General features: G+C 24.9%; 2 protein-coding genes across 2 annotated transcripts; one reads left to right on the top strand and one right to left on the bottom strand.

The window, feature by feature from the left end:
- Positions 1-3,216: 3,216 nt before the first annotated feature.
- On the bottom strand, positions 3,217-3,774 carry GO595_006580 (Transposable element Tcb1 transposase; the record flags this gene model as incomplete). Its single annotated transcript, XM_067919948.1, has 1 exon — positions 3,217-3,774. The coding sequence occupies one exon, from the start codon at positions 3,772-3,774 to the stop codon at positions 3,217-3,219; it is 558 nt and encodes a 185-aa protein (XP_067773458.1).
- A 5,143-nt stretch (positions 3,775-8,917) lies between these two features.
- On the top strand, positions 8,918-12,325 carry GO595_006579 (vacuolar protein sorting-associated protein 8-like; the record flags this gene model as incomplete). The annotated part of the gene is made up of 2 exons (XM_067919947.1): positions 8,918-9,448; positions 10,394-12,325. The coding sequence occupies 2 exons, from the start codon at positions 8,918-8,920 to the stop codon at positions 12,323-12,325; spliced, it is 2,463 nt and encodes an 820-aa protein (XP_067773457.1).
- Positions 12,326-20,915: the final 8,590 nt, after the last annotated feature.

The raw sequence follows: 20,915 nt of genomic DNA, 5'->3' as shown, positions 1-20,915 counted from the left end.
TCTCATTAATTGATTCAATTACATGTAAAATTTCAGTTCCATGAAACCAAGAATCAATTTTCACAAAAATTATTCTTTCTAAAATAGGTTTAAGTCGACAAGACTTCGAATTCATTATTAATGTATTGATACATATCGACAAAAGATTTAAACATGCAGAAACATAAGAATTATATTCATATTGACAATATTCATCTAAAATGTCAATGATTTTTTCAACGTCACAAATTACACTTGAATTTTTAAACTTTTTTCCTAAGCTTATGATCTTAGAGGTGAAAATTGATATCGAATTCTCTTTGTGAGGTATTAAAAATGGTTCTATTGGTAATGGCAAGTTATAAAATGATGTTCGATCTAAGAAATTTGTATAATTAAGTTTTATAGTTTCTTTTTCAGGAATATTTTGAGTTGATTCTGTTTGAATTGTTTCATTTTTTTGTTGATTTTGTTCCTTCTTTTTCTTAGATTTATTAAATTTATTTAAAACACTTTGGATTTCTTCGTTTGTAAGATAATTATTTCCATTATCTTTTTTGATATGCTTTTTAGTTATTGTGATTTCGATATATGTTTCATCAATTTGGGTAATTTCAAGTGAAAATGAATTAACATTTAACGAAAGAATTTGAAATGCATTTTCAACGTTAATTACTAAAGTTTTGTCATCATAATTCTTTAAAATTTGAAGTGCATAATATGCAAATTTATAGAGTTCAATGTTCCCTAATTGACCTTCAAGTGATGATGTCAAAAAAGAAATAATAGAAAAGTTGGATTCATCAACATTTGAAATCAGATCTATTAATGTAAGGTCTTTTTGTACAACTGATAAAATGGCTTTAAGTGTGGCCCTATTCGGATGCTTTTTGTATTGGTTAAGCATGGCAGAAAAAAGTGTTTCAATCCACCATCGATCAATGTTTTCCATATTATTTAGAATTTGAGAAATGTAATCTGAATTTAGTGCCTCCTCTGTTAGGAAATGGTGAAAAATTGGTATTGAACTTAGAAAATCATTGATATACTCAGGACTAATAAATTTGGAAATATAAGCAAAAGAAGATATTCTAAAAATTGAACTAACTCCATCAAGAGTGTCGGCAACTGTGGTTGTTTCAAATGAATTTTTGACTTCATCTGGAAAATATGGACAAATGCGAACTAAAAATGCCGAAATAGCAGAATAAACACCAAGACGTATTTTTGTAGATTCCATTGAAACAAGATTAAGGAAACAATTCCAAATTTCATTAAATTGATTTACAAGCATATCTTTAGGAAATTTGGTATATAAAAATGGAGAAACTGTGCTCTGGAATTCGTAGAGAGAATGCAATATTTCTGATTCTGTTTTACTTTGCTCAATTTTCAAGATTGCTTCATGCATTTGTTGTTTCTGTTGCTTACGATCAAAACCAATTTAATTGAGAAAAAACGTTTCTGAAAAGTTTACTGCCAGAAATTACAACAGAAAATTTATCTCTTTTAGAAGTCTTACAGTTTTTAATTGGTAACACTTTAATACAGTCGCAACCTATAGTTTTTTTAATGTTGATATGCACAACCTAATTAATGCATTGTATAGCCAAAAAATCATTAATTAATTTCAGCATTGAACTCTTCATTATATCTTTAAAACATGAAAATATCAATAACAATCAAATAAAAGTAAATACTTAAAATTGATATTAAATTCTTTTTATTCAACAAGTATCAGTTCAACTTATATGAGCACCACATTGAATTACTTGAAAACAATGATTGGTAACTTCATAAGTATCAAAGAAAAAAATTGCTAAAAATAATGATGAAACTTCAAGAAACATGAAATCGAAATGTTATTGTGTCTAAATTTATAGCAATGGAATAACGTTCTTTACTAAGGAGAAAAGATAACGAATGATGGCTCCCACTTCATACTAATGTGTTGGTTCAAACATTTTTGTAATTCCAAAGATTTAGAGAAAATGAATCTTTTACTCATAATTCTTACATACAAACGTCGTGAGACTTTGATTACATTGGAAGTGTGCAAAGCATGTGGCATTTGCTACCTGTTGTTTCTTCGCCATTAAAAACATATGAATTGCTTCAGCATCGCTGATCATTTGTAATTTTCATAAAATTTGGATTTTAAAAATAACGCGAATTTATTTTAATTCAGAAATAATTTTTATTGAAATACCAAATTCATTAAAAAAAAAAAGAATTTACTCACATCCCCAAAATTTCAATCCTATAGAACATTTAATTACAAAAAAAACATGGACTCGAAGACGTAGCTGGATATTTGTTAGAGTATCGTTTTGCGGAATCTAAATAAACCTGAGTTCAATATTTAGTATGTATGTTTTTATTATTATTATTATTATTATTATTATTATTATTATTATTATTATTATTATTATTATTATTATTATTATTATTATTATTATTATTATTATTATTATTATTATTATTATTATTATTATTATTATTATTATTATTATTATTATTATTATTATTATTATTATTATTATTATTATTATTATTATTATTATTATTATTATTATTATTATTATTATTATTATTATTATTATTATTATTATTATTATTATTATTATTATTATTATTATTATTATTATTATTATTATTATTATTATTATTATTATTATTATTATTATTATTATTATTATTATTATTATTATTATTATTATTATTATTATTATTATTATTATTATTATTATTATTATTATTATTATTATTATTATTATTATTATTATTATTATTATTATTATTATTATTATTATTATTATTATTATTATTATTATTATTATTATTATTATTATTATTATTATTATTATTATTATTATTATTATTATTATTATTATTATTATTATTATTATTATTATTATTATTATTATTATTATTATTATTATTATTATTATTATTATTATTATTATTATTATTATTATTATTATTATTATTATTATTATTATTAATTAATTCATTTGATTAATCTAGGTTTTAAATTTCATTTGTATCGTATTCAATATTAATATGCGATTAGTGTATGTTTAAATCTAGAATTTGTTGATCATGGGTTAAATAAAGCGTTTCACGAAACGATAGACCAGTAACTGATCGAAAATTGGTTAAAAAGTCAATTTTATTATCAAAAAGTTTCACTTAATGGTTTGTTATTTTGTTAAACCGAATTTATTTCATAAATGTTTAGTAACCATTTGGAGCGCCATTTAGTGCAATAACACGAGCCAATCTATCTGGCATTGAGTCAATGAGATTTTTGATTGTTTTCTCTTCTATGGTTTCCCATACTTGAAAAACAATTTCGATCAAGTTCTCAATTGTGTCAGGTTCCAATTCTTGCACACGTTCCTTCATAATCGACCATAAATTTTCGATAGGGTTCAAATAGGGTGAGTTTGCCGGCCAGTTTGGCAATACATTACACATTAGCTTCAAATAATCCATGGTTGAAGTACATGTGTGAATTGCTGCCCCGTCTTGCATTAATTTCCATTGACCCACGCCATATGCTTCATTCATGCCAATTATCAAACCAGATCCGTCGATGCAATCATCAACATAACGATTTGCGTCAATAGTTCCCTCCATTGCAATCAATGGTGTTCGATAATTATATGATATCCCACCAAATACCATGATTTTGTTCGGAAACTTTTTTGTATGAACGAAAATGGCATCATCTTTCTTTCCTCGACGACGCCAAAGCCATCTTCCATTTTCTCCGCACAAATGATGATCCATCAGTAAATATAATCGATTTCCAGTCTGTGTTGAATGAGATATGATGTTCACAAAAGTCAATTCTTGCTTGCATCTGGGAGTCGGTTAGAAGAAATGTTTCTCTTGGTGACAGATAAGAGTAATGATAATTATGAAGAACCCTGGCTACCCATTGTCTGCTGACTTTGGGAAAATTGAGATTCGAACTGATTCTTTCGGCAGTTTTTTCACAGCCAAGTTATCGATTGGATGTAACAATACTTATTATTTCTGCTTCAATATCTTTCGTTATTTTTCTTGGTGCCCCAATCTTGTTTTTAAGCTCGAAAACATTTTCTTGTGCCTCCATTTGTTTCTTGACTTGACAAATAAGATTTCTTCCATGACCAGTTTCATAAGCTATTTGACTAATGCTCTTACCTCGTGAAAGTTCCTGGATTATTCGTAGGCGTGAGTTAACCATGTGATTTGGCATAGTACTTTGGTTTTGCATTTGATTTACAATAAAATGAAATGATATATAAAACATTTGCAGATGACTAATTTTTCCTATCGGCAGGTTCATCGTTTTGTGGAACACCTTATATAAATTTTAGATGAACATTCGAATGACGATCGGAATATAACTTTTTATAAGGATATTTCAAAGCTTGTATTTTTATTCAATTAATTGTTGTAACACACCGATAGACAATGACATCATGAATCCGAAATCAAAAACAAAAATATCTGAGATATATAAATAATTATATAAAAAATATTATAATGTTTTTCTCATTGATCGGACATATATTGTTTTTTACAGAAAATAATACATCATAATCAATTTTTTTAGGATGCAATTCTTCACATACAATTGTATCATATAAATGTTGATACAATTTATAAAATTATGATAATGATAGACAGTATGAATGGAGGTATTTATTATATTAATTTCAAATATTTATTTCAGAATATAAGATTTCAAATGTGCACATAAATAACGGCAAAGAGCCTTTTGGTATCAAATCGAATATACATTCAATATGTTGATTGAAATTATAATTTCATATATTATAATACATCAGAATTTAATGTTTACGCCATTAAACATCGCAATAATCATAAACATTTCGATAAAATCATTCATCATTATCATTTAAATCATTTACAATAATGAAGTCATATTATATATGGAATTTAAATTGATTTTTTTGCAAAATTATGATTCTCATTTCACAATTATATATAAATCTTGTTCGAAAATACATTAATTAATATCCATATTTGTATACATATTTATTCGACATTATAAACTTTCATATTAAAAATTATTTTAAATCATAATAAGAAATTGTGTTGTGTTTAAAATTCGAATTGTAATAATCCTTTATCTCCTAATTGTAGACAAAAAAACTTTCTTTTCGAAAATTGCTTATGATGATGGATTAATATTTATTTTATTGATAATTATAAAATGAAAAGATCTACTCAAAAAATCAGTCAAATAAAAACATTTTCCACCACATAATAAATATATCACATTAACTGATCTGCTTGGATTAAGCCCTATTTTCGCCGTGGAAACTATTTAAAAAAAAATTAAAAAATTGTTTTCGAAATGTTTAAATTATGATATGCAAGTTTTCATTAGTGGTTACATTGATTAAAGTGAAAAAAACTTTATGATGGAAAGTTTGGTTTCATTGAAACTGGATTCAGTGAAAAATTTTTTGCCGGCAAAATTTAGCAACCGTTTTATTAACGGTGAGGGAAAAATTTGATTGTATTGTAATCTCATTGTTTCACAAGACATATGGAACACATTTCTACAACAAACGAAGTCAAAACAGTTACATCAAATCATGATACTTATAAATTCCAAAGTTTTAATGAAGTTTACAATGAACTTATTAACCTTATTGATAGGGAAAATTATGTTCAATTAGACGTAATGATTGATGGCATACTTACTGATTATCCAAATGATATTCAAAAATTTTATTTTTTATTTGCAGATATCAACAATACAATCTACATAAGGCAATATTCAGCAAAAATTATTTCTTACTTAATAAATCCCAAAACGCCAGCACGCCGAAACAATATTATTAAAAACATCTGGTCTCTTGATGGGTTTATTTTCAATCTTAAAAGTTTAGTTACCACCACAATTAGTGAAAGTGACACAGTTATTCGAGATGTTTCAAGCCAAATTTTTTCATATATCTTTGGAATTGAAGGAGGTCATTGGATTGAAGGTATTCAAGAAATTTCCAATTACATTCTTCAAATGAATTCCACTAATGCCATAATTGGATTTTTAAAGGTTTTTTCTGACATTCTCAACTTAGCTAACTTTGATCAGGAACTTAAACATGACGCACTCATTCCGATTTATTCCAATATTTTTGCAGCTTCATTACAAATACTTAACATCCAATGTGAACAAAGTCCAGAATATATAACACTTGAAGTCCGCGAAGCCGCAGGAAATGCCGTATATTTATCCATATTACATCTTTCAGACAAAATAATTGATGACAATGTTCAATTAAAGATTCCATTAATTCTTCAATGCATTCATTCATCATTTTATATATCGAATTTAATACTCTTCGATACACTTCATAATATTCTGCTTGTTCTTGTTAAGAAATATTATCATCTTTCACCTTATTTTATGGGCATTATATGTAATTACGTGTTAAGTGGAATGGCTGTGAATAATGCTAAATATCAAATCATTTCAATATCGTTTTGGCAGAAACTTGCAGATTTTGAAGATGCATATCAAAAACAACCAACTTATAAATGTGATCTTTTACATTTATCAAGAACAATTATTGAAAACTTTTTCGAATTTTTTGTTAATATTTTACTTGGAATTGATCCTAATGATATAGGTATTGAAGATATCAATGACCCAAAGCCACATATGTCTGTAGTACCTGTATTACAATCCATTTATAAAGTAGAGCCTGATATTGTATTTGAAAAATGTTCGCAGAAAATATTAAATTTAATTAAAGAACAACAAAGTTGGGTACATTATCATGCAGCATTATTACTTATATTTTCGATATCAAAACGGCCAATTAACAACAAAGTAGTTTTACCATTTTTAACAAATTTATTTGATTATGTCATTGACTTTTGTTCACCAAAATATTGTGCACATTTACGAGAGACAGCATTATATGTTCTCTTAATAATATTAAAATTTTATCCAACTATAATAACTAAATCAAAAGATCCAAGACAAAGAATCGAAACAATATTAGGAATTATGTCATCATTAAATGAACTACAAATAGAACGACCACCATTAATAATTATTAAACGATATTCAGCAATTTTATATAATTTAGTAAATGTATATACACACAACAATTCACGTGGAACAATAATTCCAGAATATTTCGAAAGAATTTATTTCATGTTACAAATTATGTTAAATTATGTTATTGGATGTGAAAATGAAGAAAGTAATATAAATAACGCTATTACATATGTCATCGAAGCGATTTGTAGTTTAATTATTGAAATGCGAAGTGGTAATAACGAACAATTAATGGTATTATTTTTACAGACATGTGAATCATTAAATAAATCAAATGAATTTATATGTAATGAAAATATTAAATATACATATCAAGCAGGACTTTGTTCAGTAATTGCATCATTAATATCGAAACTTAAAACAAATATTTCTCAGCAAATATTTCAAAACGTTTTACAATTAATATTTAATTTATTACAAAGACAAAATTGTATTATATATTCAGAAGGTTTAATTACATTATCAGCATTAGTTAAATGTTTTCCACCTATTCTTACTGAAGAACAAATTAATCATTGTTTAGGATTAATTCTACAATGTTTAATGACACAAAATGAAGAAATTATTATTCCAAGTGTTATCTTATTAAAAGAATTATTTGGGAAATATTCAAATAATTTGTTTATGTTACAAATTTTTGATACAGTATTTAATACATTATTTGATTTGGTTATGAATAATCCTGAAAAAAAAGATATTCATCCATATGTTATACATGCAATTGCAACAATGTTCGACGAACTAAGTAATATAAATGAAGCTGCAAATGTTATTCAACAAAAACGTGAGAAATTAGAACAACTTATGACTACATTTAGAGATGATTCATCAAAACATATAAATTTCGAAAGTGATTCTGATATCGAATACGCAAACCAATTATATATTTCATTATGCAATTGTTATAAAGCTTATGTAAAGAATTTTTATGTTATGCTTCATGATCATGAATCACCAGAACTATATCAAATAGAAAGAATGCAATTGTTAGAATTGGATAATCTGGCTGAATGTATATTGCAAATCGGAAAGGATAACATCGAAGACGAATTAGTTTTGGCTTTTATTGACACAGCGAGACAATATGGCGAACATTGCTCAAGAAGAAATAAGATATATTTAAATAGAAGAAAAAATCACGATGTAATAAGCATTGGTCTAAAAAGAACAAATAGTGAATTCCCAAACTTGCACAAAATAGCTCGGGAAGCTGCTGCATTCATTAAAAACCATAACTATTGGAAAAAGTGGAATTGATTTTTGAATGGTTTATTATTGTATGGTATACAAAAGTAGACATTTGATATGAAAAAAGTACTTCTGTATAATGCAAACACAATTAACAATAATATTTTGAAATCAGAAAGAAATTGCACTTTGAATTTGTAATAGTAAAACATGCAGCAAGAATGTTATCTTTTCGAAAGCTTGTGGATATAAAAATGTATTCCTCTAATTGTCGTGTGAATATCACTAACTGCAATTTTCAAAATCGCATTGTTAGTTTCATCACTTATGAGATCAGATATTAATTCAACATTTTACTTTTTTGATTCTATAAATGTAACGAAAACAAAATTCCAAAAAATAATTCAAAGCTTTGAAAAATGTAATTGCAAAAGAGATTTTCCATGTCAACAAAATAATGATAATTTAATTATCATTTAACATTATAAAAATTTTATATTTAAGTTCTATTTTTATTAAAAAGAGATAAATGTGAAATCAGCGCATTCATTTTGATGACCCTATCGGATTTACATTCAAAAAAATCCACTTTTGAATATATCGTCTTCGGTTGTATCAAAATGACACTTTTTTGTGTAACAAAACGATTTGATGCACACCAATATAGGAATTGAAGATTACAAAATCATCAAAGACATTCTCAAAGAAAACAACATCGAATACATTTCCTGTTCTGCCCAAAGCGGCCCATATTTTGCAATTCTTACGGACCAATTTGAGCCGATATTATTAAATATTGAGGAATCAACAATAAAGTTCTTTCAAGGGAACATTGCCAACAAATCAGATCCAGTCAGCATTGACATTACCGGCGACGATGTTGTTACAGGTCATGTTGATGGGACAATAAATTTATGGTCAGTCAACACATTATCATTCGTCAGAGGCTTCAAGGGAATGCACACTACGCCGATAACGCAAGTTAAGTTTGGTGAGAGCCATGACATTATTTATGCTTCTGATTCATTAGGTCTTACGACGCAAATTGTCGTTTCGCGACTCTTATTTATGTCATTTAAAGAGTTCTTTGTTTATCAAGGTGAACTTCCAGTTCAACAACTTATTGTATCCAATTCCCAATCTCCGTTTTCCATTGGTTTCATATTATTCCTCAACAAATGCGTGCTGTTCAAGCCGAGTATGTTACCAAATCCATGTATTATTCGAACATCTAATGATTTTTATGATCCAATTAATCTTTCGATTATATCAGGGGCTGAAGATTTCCTGTTGACTTTTTGCCACGGATCAAAATTTGAACTATTTCAAGTCACTAATACATATGATTTGAATTCGATCTGTAATTTCAAATTAGAAGAAAGTATTTCAATTGTTATATTTTTATCAACGAAAATGTTAACATATGTTACAGAAAGTGGTAAAGTTATTATAATTCAAACATCAAATGGAAGTCCAATATGTAATGGATCATCAGAAGAATTATCTGTTATATTAAAAGATTTTCGTAACGTCAGTACATATAATGAACGACTTATAATTACACATCAAAAAGGAATTTGTTCACTTTCATTTTCTAATTGGAATGAAATGATATATAATAATTGTAAAGACGGAGATTACAAACGTGCATTTAATCAATTATATGATGTCTTATTAAATAATAATACGAATTTCTTTGGAATTCCAAAGAATTTTGCAATCAGAAGAAAACAAGTTATAGAATTAGGAAAAGAACTTCTTAAAGATTATTTCAATTCGATAATTAATAATGAAAATGAAGAAATAATATTAAATGATATCTCTTCAATTACTGAAATTATACTTAAAATTAATTTGAATGAATATTTGATTAATGATATATTCCAAATGTTTAAAGAAAAACATTTAGAAAATGTATACTTTAATGGGATATTTAAAGGAATTGGTGATAATTTCTTAAAGATATTTACCAAAGAATTTTTAGAGAATTATTTAAGTTATTCAAATGAACAACAAAAATTAGAAGAAGCAGAAAACAAATTAATCGAATTTAAATATGATAAATTAAATACAATTTCAATAATTCCAATAATTCTTAAATATAAATTATTAAAATTATTTAAGAAGATTTGTTTGGATAAAGAACGTAATGACTTTTTGTTATGTCTTTGTAATTATTATTATGAAAAGAATAAGTTATGGGAATTCATAAATCCGTTTTTCTCAGAAGAAGCAGATATTGGAGAATATGATATCATTAAGAAGATGATCATCATTTGGTTAATGGTACCAAATGAAAAGAATCAATTCATTCGATTATCAAGTTTGTTATCATGTAATTGGAGAGAAGGAGTTAAATTTGTTCAAGCAGTAATGGCAATGTTACCAATTAAATATGATTTTTCTAATTTCTTAAGAATGGAACATTTATTTGAAGCTATATTACAAATCCTTTCTTCACGACCTTATGCAGATGCTAAACCTTATCTTAATGTAATATTACCATTATATCCAACATTATTATTACAATTTGGTTCTGATTCACTTAAACATATCGTAAAATGGATATTTAGTTCTGTACGTATATCACCAACTACAAGAGAAGAAGTATTAAAGATATTCTTGAATCAATATCCTGATTGTATACCAGAAAAAGAATTAATGACTTATTGTGAAAAGGCAGGTTTTATAAGTTTCATCACGAAACATTATTTACCTATGAAAGATTATTCTAAGATCATTCAATTAATGATATCACATAAAGCAAATAGTTCTACGTTATTTGAATTCATTGAAAATAATCTTAAAGATACTAAAGAAATGAGATATGCAATTACTACAAATATTTCCCAATTAATATTAGTAAATCCTACACGAATGATCCAAATTATTAATCAGAATTTCCCTGATTTACATGATGAAATTATCGAAAACCTTAGAGATACTAGAAAACTTGCTTACTTAAATGCTTATCTTGATACTACTGGTTCTACTTCAATGAATCCTAAATGGTTAATATCTATTTTTAAATTAAAATTAAGATATAATCCTTCAGAAGCTGTACATTTCTTAGTTGATCATATCGAAGAAATTAATATCGATGAAGCTCAAGCTGCTTCTAAAAATCGTATTGATTGTCAAGTACAAATATTAATATTTAGAAGACAATATAAAGAAGCAATTGAACAAATCGGTAATGAAATTGAAAGAACTTTACTTGAATTCATCGAATCTGATTCAGATATAGCACCTGATACTATTGATGAATTAGATAGTATTAAACAATTAAATGCACCAATGAATTGTATTAGAACTGCTATTAATTTATTGGAAACTACTGATTCAGCACCTTTACAATGGCAGAAAATGTTTTTATATTTCCAATTCCCTATATATCATTCTTCTACTAAGTCTGATAAGCCAAATATTTCAACCACAATTATATTAATGTTCTCTTATTTCATGATAGCTTCTTTAAATAAGATTACTGCATTCCATTTGTTTTATATTTTGACAATTTACTTCTCATTCATGAATCAAAATCAATATAGAGAAGTAATGACAAATATAATTTTACGTATTAATTATGAAAAGAATTTATATAAAGGTCTAGATGAATTATTGATCTCTGATTGTATCGAATTAATCGAAAAGGCTAATCATGAAAATACTAAAGGGACTGAAGTTATTAATTATTGCGCTATTTGTAAAAAACATTTAAGTAAAGCTGGTGACCTCGTTGAAGTATTTCCTTGTGGACATGCAGTACATAAGAATTGTGCTGGCGATGCAAATAAATGTCCAGTTTGTTCAGGTTTATTATCTCCTGCTGAAGGTGCTGGTGATGATACTGGTACAAGTAAATTATCAACGAGAAGAGTTCAACAATTAATGAGAAGAATGGAATTCTCTTTAAAGAAAAACTTTAACGCAACTTCAAAGAAAACTCAGAAAAATTCTGTATATTTCGCTCCATTAAATGATTACAATGATTTCCAAATAGCTTTAACTGAAGTGGAATATCCAAATGTTGTGATCGATATTAAAAAACCTGAGTAAAAAATAACATTAATTAATAAATCAAATTTTTGATGTTTAAAATTTACGGTTGTAAAGTATTCATTTTTTCAATGGATTTGGAGGTTATTTGGGTGGGGTCAAGTTGATTGGTCTTGGAAATGCTGGAAGAAAAAATAGAGAAAAAAAATGCAAAACTACTGGAGTTATCAAAAAATGATGGAGATGATGATATATTATTAACAAATGAAGATGTTTATGGAATATTCCAAAAACTTGGTGTAGATATGAAAACAAACATTCAATCTTTTCAAAAAACAAGTCAATTTTTAAAACAGTATTTCTCTACTCATTTATATAGTTATAATATTGATTTTCTTTCAATATTATTTTCATATTGTAATCCTAATGAATTTCAAGCACCACTAATTGAAGAAATTTTGATAATTTTAACCTGCATTTATGACTTTAAAGATCAGCATTTTTCTGTTAATGAATATTTCGAAATATCTAATTTTTACATTTTATTATACCAATTAATTCCTTCTGAAAATGCAATGAATCTTTTGTACTTATTAATAACAGACAACAGCAAAGTTTTCGAAACTTTGATTTTACCTGAATATGATATTCTTTCCATATTCGCCAAATTTTTATTTCCTGAATCACCACAAACCAATGTTACACTTTTGTGTGTAGCATCGTGCGCACGTTACATTTCACCTAACAGGAAAAATAATCATCAATCATTAATTCCATATTTTGAACAAATTATTGCCAATGCCTGTAACTTACTTTTTAGTACTCAATCCATTGAAACATCTATGAAATGTCTTTGGGCTTTAGGTCAATTTAATCATTTTAATGCCAAATTTTCACCTTATCTTTTTCAAAGGACCGAATTTCCAGAATTTCTTAATAACATTTTTAATCTCCAAAACAAATCTTTCATCGGCGCATTTCTTCGTTATATTCAGAAGACATTTTCCAACACAGAAATATCAGTTCACGAGGGAAGTTCACTTGTGTCAGTTTTGATTCCGCCGAACGTTAAGGCTCCACTTTTTGAATTTTCTTTCAAATGCCTATGTACAAAAGATCCAGACTTAATAGAAGATGCTTCTTCTGCAATTTTAACTTTATTATCAACACCAGAAACAGTTCAAATTTGTATTGAGTTGGGTATTCATGTTGCATTGTTTGAAATCATGACTTATAATTTACCATTTCGAACAAAAGAAGAAGTCTTTAAAGCAATATGCAAAATTGTGTCAATATCTAATTTCCAACAATTAGGGATGTTCATTGAACAAATGAACTTCATAATTCTATTAACAGAATATATCGAGGCAATGTCAGATTCCTGTGTATTTGAAATTTTAGATTCTTTGTACACGGTTATAAGATTTGCAGAAACAGAAAAGAAAGAATGGTGGCCATTAGTTTTTGAAAATACGGAAATTGTGAATTACTTAGAAAAGGTGAAAATGACAGATTACATAAAAGATGAATATGAATTCGCATCTGGTGAGTATGCGGAAGGCTTACTAGTTCGCCGATATAATATTGAGTAAAATTGTAACCAATTTTTATACATTTAACCTTCATCAAATTAATTTGTTTTGTGGTGTTTAAAATATCTTTAACTTGAAACACATTTTCATATCCTCTTAAAGAAAATATTGTTTAATTAATAACTAAATTCTTTTTCTTTATCTTCTATTTTCTTGATGTCTATGTTTATTATATAAATAAACTAATTTTGGTTATAAAATATCCTTTAAAAATTAACAGTTTCATAATTTAAGTTTCTCTTTTAATACAAGTCCATTATCTTACAAATATTTTCTCTAAAAATCCATGGTCCTTAATGCTAGAGTTCTGACAATTGGGTTGGGATCAGTACAACCTGAAACAAGCGTGCTTACTGCTATAAGGATTGTTCTAGTTCCTGACTTGAATATGTAACAAGATAAAGATAAATGAATTTTTTAAGTTGCAGATCTTCTGTTCGAACGCTCCTTAACATTGAAGAAAATAAAGCACCTCTCGTTAATGAAACAACTTTATTATCCACTGCCTTTCGCTGGCATCTATCATCATCCAAATATATTTTTCTTATTATTATTTATATTTAAGTGTAATTCTCTTACATTAAATAAATAACATATATATATATATATATATATTAAATTTAAAAAATATGATAATATTATGATGTTATCTTGTAATTTACAATTGAATTTTTTTTTCAAAATTTCTCTGATATCTCTATATTACTTTATTTTAGACTATTTTGATGATATTTATCTTTTATATCCATTCCTCTCTATTCATTTTAAATTTCATTTTTTATAATTGAATTGTTTTTAACTGTGTATATTTCAATAATTTAGGAAATACAAAAAATTTCGATATCATTTGTTTTCATATGGGATTAAATCAAATATTTGATTAAAAAGATATACATTTTAAAAAACTAAATTATCAAAAAATTTTATCATAACTCAATTTGCTGAACTCTATGATCAGTTTAACTTCTTCAAGTTCTCCTCCGACTTTTCCAATATTATTCTTGCCCTTATAACTCTTGATTCCAACTCCAATCTCTTCAATAATCTTTCTCTCACTGTCACAGAATTTACTTTCTCTTTCATTACTAATGACTTCCTTCGCTTCTTTGTCTTTGCCTCCAGTGACGAATCCGCCATTTTCGCCAATGACAACGCTGCGTTACATATCGAAGTAATTCCTTCTTTCAATGATTTTTCGTCATTGATTACGAACTCATTACCCAATTTATTAATTGCTTTCATTACGTCACTAATTAATTTTTCGGGTTCTTCGACTTTTTCGTTAAGCATTTTATCAACAATTGAACTAATTTGATTTAATTCGGTTAAAACATTTTTAGAAAATGTTAAAATTTGATTTAAGTTTTGTTTTTGTGTTTGTTGATGATCTTTAACATGTAAAAGAACTTTAGTTACAGCACGTGATAAAGTAGAACCAATAACAATCGTTTGTTTGCACCATTCTTTAGTCATTGTCGAATCCAATTTGGAAATTTCATTGTTTTGGTTCGAATATTTGATGTCTAATTCTTGATATGATTTAACAATTGACATTATCGCTAATGAATTTGTATCATTAGTATTAGCTTCTTCATCAGCCAATTTCGATGCTTCTTTACTAACATTAATTGTTTGTGTAAATAATTCATTTAATTTATTATACATATTATTAAGATTTGTTAAATCGCCACGAAGTAAAAACTTGTCATTAATGCCTTTAACTATGGTAAGATATTGTTGTGATATAGATGATGCTAATGATGCAAGTTCGGCTTGAATATGTAACGTCATAGTCTTTGTAGAAATCCGCAATATGTCAAGTAAAATTTCATTCATTTGATCCGTAAAGTTCTGAATATTTTCAACGATTTCAGAATTTTTCAATTGACTGATTTCCTGTACAAATTTCAATGAATTATTTTGGTGATTTTCAATGTTGTAAATAAGTTTCTTTGTAATTTCTTGAATTTTAACATTTGAGTTATCGAATGATATTGAAGGCAAATTAAAGTTTAATGGTAATTTACTTGAAGAAATGAAATCAGGTACTTCTGATTCAACGTCGGTAAGCTTTAATAATATTTGTGTAACGATATAAATTTGTAAAGGAATCAATGAGAATTTATTAATAATTTCATTTAAGTCATTATTTGATATATAATTATTAAATGTTTCGATATAATTAAATAATTTGTTCATTTCTTCTTCAAAGATTTCACCATGATTTTTATCTTTATTTAATTCAAGAGGTTTCTTAATATTATTTTTAAGATTATCATTTATAGTATTTAATTCTTTTTGTACTGGTTCAATCATATAAAAATATAAATCGTTAACAGGTGAAAGTGCACGTGATGAAATAATTATAAATAACATTTGAAGTAAATGATACAAATCCTTCATTAATATTAACTTATGTTTATATAATTCATTATTATTATTATCATTTTGTTCATTTGAATTTGTATCTTCAATGATATCATTTAATGAATTTATCATTCGATAGAATGAACGTGTTTTTCGTTTTATTAATGTTTTAGATAATGAAGATTGCGATGTGAATGCTAATAAATCTTGAATCGAATTAATAATGTTTTTCGGTATAATGAAATAATCATTCATTAATTTTAATGAATTTGTTGAATTAATATCAAATATTTTAGATGCAATTGATTGACTATTACATATGACTTGAATCATTTGTGATATTAAATGACTTCTTTCGATTGCATTACCATTTACAAAGTTATTTGTAGAATTCTTTAATATATTTAATGAAGCGTTATTAAGATAATGTAAAATATCTTTTTGTGATTTAATCGAATTAAATAATGTATATGGACTAATGAGTTGATTCATTAATACTTTAATACTTAATTGTCGAATTTCATTTAATGCATTCTTCAAATCTTTTGAAATTATTCGATTTGATTGACCAAATGTATCAAACAAAGAGTTTGAAATTATTAATAATTTATTAGAAATTGGTTGAAGATAATCAATTGACTTTTCGATTGCAATTGAGTTAATTCTAATTGCATCAATTTCAATTACATTTTGACATAATCGTTTAATGTCAATTTCATCAATAGACAAAATCAAATCTAATAATTTAGTTAATATATAATCATTAGTATAATCCGAATTAGTATTTACTGCATTAAATGTAGATAAAATTGATGTTAATTCGATTAATGCTTTATTATGATTTTGTTTATCAGATTTAATTGTTGATATTAATAATAATTCAAGTTTCGATAATATTTGTATTGGATCATCAATAATTAATGAATGAATGTTCTTATTATATGTAGGTAACACTCGAATTAATGATGATAACAACGAAGGTATCATTTCTATAATTGATTTGATCTTTAAATCAAATTCAATTCCTTGACTTGACATTCTACTTTTAAGTAATGATAATATTGTTGAATTTTGTAAACTGAATAATGAGTTACATTCATTTATTGGTATTTGTGTAATGATTGGTAAACATCGTATAAATGTTGAAATAGAATTTGCAAATAATATTAATAATTTACGTTCTGTTGGTTTATGAATATTATTGTTAATTATATTTGGTTCTAATTGATTAAAATTAATTTGTTTATTTAAGATATCTTTATCATGTATTAACTCATCAATAATTCCATATATATAATGTTTTAATGATGAAATTTGTTGTTCTGTTAAAGTTGATATTATTTCTTTAATGTTTTCTTTGGAATTACGTTCGGGTAATAATTTTTGTAATATTAAATAGAAATTATAAATTTCTTTTGGAGGAATATTTAATTCAATTTCTTCAACTTTAGGATTAGGAATTAATTTAACTAAATCAATAATTTGTTGTGCTAATTCAAGTTGTGAATTGTTTTGTGTATTTTTCATTTCATTTAATTCATTTTCTAATTTATTAATATCATAAATTTCATCTTTGTTTGTATTTGTCATTAGTAAAAATGTAATATGATTTAATATTTGTGAATTTGTTACTAAATTCGGTATATATTCTTTTAAGAATTCTGGATTATATCTAATTAATTCATTATTCAAATAAGATTTAACATTGGATTCATTTGATTGTTTAATAACTTCATCAATATTATCTAATAAATAATTCATAGAATTCATTAATTGATCAGTTATAAGTTGAGTTTGATCTAAATCATTAACTTTATTGTTATCTTTAAGTAAATTATACATTGAATTCGTATCACGAATGTGTGATTCAGATAATAAAAATGATTCAAAGCCTAAATGTATTTGATGGAAATCATTAGTTGCAAATACATTAATATTTTCTAATGATTTAATTTGTTCTGTTTGATATAATGATTGGAATGATAAATCATCAAATTTAACATATAAATTATTATTATTTGATAAAATACAATTTAATAATTGATATGAACATGTTACAATTTTATTATCATTAACATTAATATTTTTATCAAATAATTTTGGAATTAATTGTTTCATTTCATATACATTTAATTGATTATTAATCTTTGAATTACTTTTATTATAAATGTAATATAATTTTTCACATATTAAATATTGAACAAATTCAAACTTTAATTTATCTTGTATTTGATCAATTAAATCTAAGTCAATAAATTCTTTTGTTGATAAAACTGATGGATTTTCTTTATTAACATTACTTTGTAATATAATCAATGATTTAAGTAATGATAACGGATCATTTGATTCGTTATAATTATTTTCTAAAATTAACTTAAAGATATGATATATAATTCGTGTTTGGATTATTATTTGATCTAATGTTAAATAATTTTGGATATAATTTAATGTCGTTGGATTTGATAATGCTTGAATTTGTTGTTGAATTAATTGTTGGTTTTCGATAAGTTGTTGTGTAGTTAATTCATATGTTAACATTAATTCTCCATCACTAGTTTTAATATATTTAAATATTGTTGGATTATTTTTAATGAATGATATTAATATAGTAGATAATTGTGGAATTAATCTAATTAATGCTGATTTGGAACTAATTTTATGATTAATTTCAATGTCTTTAAATGTTTCATTAAAATTATTTTCATTTTCTAATAGTTTTTGTAAATATTGTATTTGTAATTGTTGATAATCTTCGGAAAACTTATCAAATTTTTGATTAATTGAAAATTTAATAATTTTTGTAATTAAAAATTGTTGAACTTTAATTTGATTTGGATTATAACTTATTTGAAGTTTTTGTAATTTCTTAATATTATTAATTTGTTGATATTGTTCTTCTATAGATTGAATGTTTTGTTCAATATTTGATAAATCGTCAATTGATTTAATTTGTTGTAATTGTTGTGAAACTTGTGGAAATTCTGAAAGTTGAAATTGTTGTAATAAAAGTAATTTAAATGTACTAATATAATGTACAAAAGACCCTGAAACTAATGATTGTAATTCATTATAATTATAATCAACTTTTACATTAATATTATTATTAATTTCTTCTAATAAATTATTTGAATATTTATTTGAATTTTCACCAAAAAGTGGAACTAATAGAAATGAATGTTCTTTATGTTTTGTTTTGGTATTATGTTCTTGAATAGGTAATGATTTAATTCTTTTAATTAATGTATTTAAATATTCTAATGCAGATTTAGTTATATCTGTTAAATATTTATCATTAAGTAATTCAATAACTTTTTGCGCCTTTTCATATAACATGTCCAAGTTAATTGATTGTAACTTTGAGAAATCAATTTCGAACTTTTGTTCTGTAATATTTATAATTTGTTCAAAAGTTTTAATTAAATAATCGAAGATTTGTTTTGTTTCATCTTTATTATAATTTCCTATTAATATATAACTTGAATAATTTGAAATACTTTTAATATGTTCAATAATTTCATTAATATTTTGATGTTTAATAACATTTTCTAAATTACAAATTTTAGTTTTAGCTAAATAAAATGAATATTTAACTTGTGATTGATTTAATGTATTATTATTAAACAATGAATTAATTAATGATTTAGATATAAATGAATTATATATGATAGAAAATCGAATATTTTCAATAAATTCTTTAGAAGCCCAAATCTTTAGTATTGGTTCAAACATATTTAAGTAAGGAGTTAAATCTTTAATTAAATCATTCGGAATTTCTTTTAATATATTATCATTTGATATATATAAATCATTTAATTGTAATATATTATTGATATCAAATAAAAGAATTCGATTTGGATTAGATAATAAAATTGTAGCTTTTCTAATAAATGAGTTTAATCCAGTTAAAGGCGTATTAGTATTATGTAAATAATCATCTAAACGAATAAATAATTTCTCCATTAATATATAATATATATTTGAAATTGATTTATCGATTTGATTTATATATTCAATAAATTGAATTGTCGAATCATATAATAATTGTGAAATGGATTGTATTAATATATGATCTTTCATCGAATAAAGAAATAACGTTAAATATTCTTCGACATCATGCATTGCTTGATATATTAATATAGTTGAAGAAAGTGATTTACTATGAATTAATAAATTATAATCAATTTCATTTAATGATTGTGTTAATAAATCTAAATAATAAATTTGTTCTTTTGTTGAGTTAGTTAATGTATCATCAAATTGTTGATTAATTGAATCAACTGAAATTTTTATTGATTCCAAAATTTTTGCAGTAAAAACTTCTGTTTGTAATGTGACTTTTAATAATTTATTAAATTTAGATTCAAAATCAATATCAGTATCTAATATTAAGTTATAAGAATTTAAATATGGAATAATATTTTGAGTTGTTAAATTATTTAATAAAACATTTACTGAATTTGATATATATTTTGGTAAAATATTTTGTCGTTCATTTATAACATTCAAACAATCAGAAATATTTTCATTTAATTCTAGTGTTATATGATTAAAATCTTCTTCAAATAAATTATCAATTAATTTTGTAAGTAAATCGATTTCATTAGATGAAAGAATTTGTGTGTTTAATTGCAATTCACTTGTAAATGTAATTGATTGATGAGGTAATGATGTATATTGTGTACAAATCTCAT

This window comes from Histomonas meleagridis (assembly GCF_020186115.1).
Source record: "Histomonas meleagridis strain 2922-C6/04-10x chromosome Unknown contig_44, whole genome shotgun sequence".
NCBI lineage: Eukaryota > Parabasalia > Tritrichomonadida > Dientamoebidae > Histomonas > Histomonas meleagridis.
The sequence above is the reverse complement of the archived record's forward strand: the minus strand, read 5'-3'. Positions and strand labels throughout refer to the sequence as shown.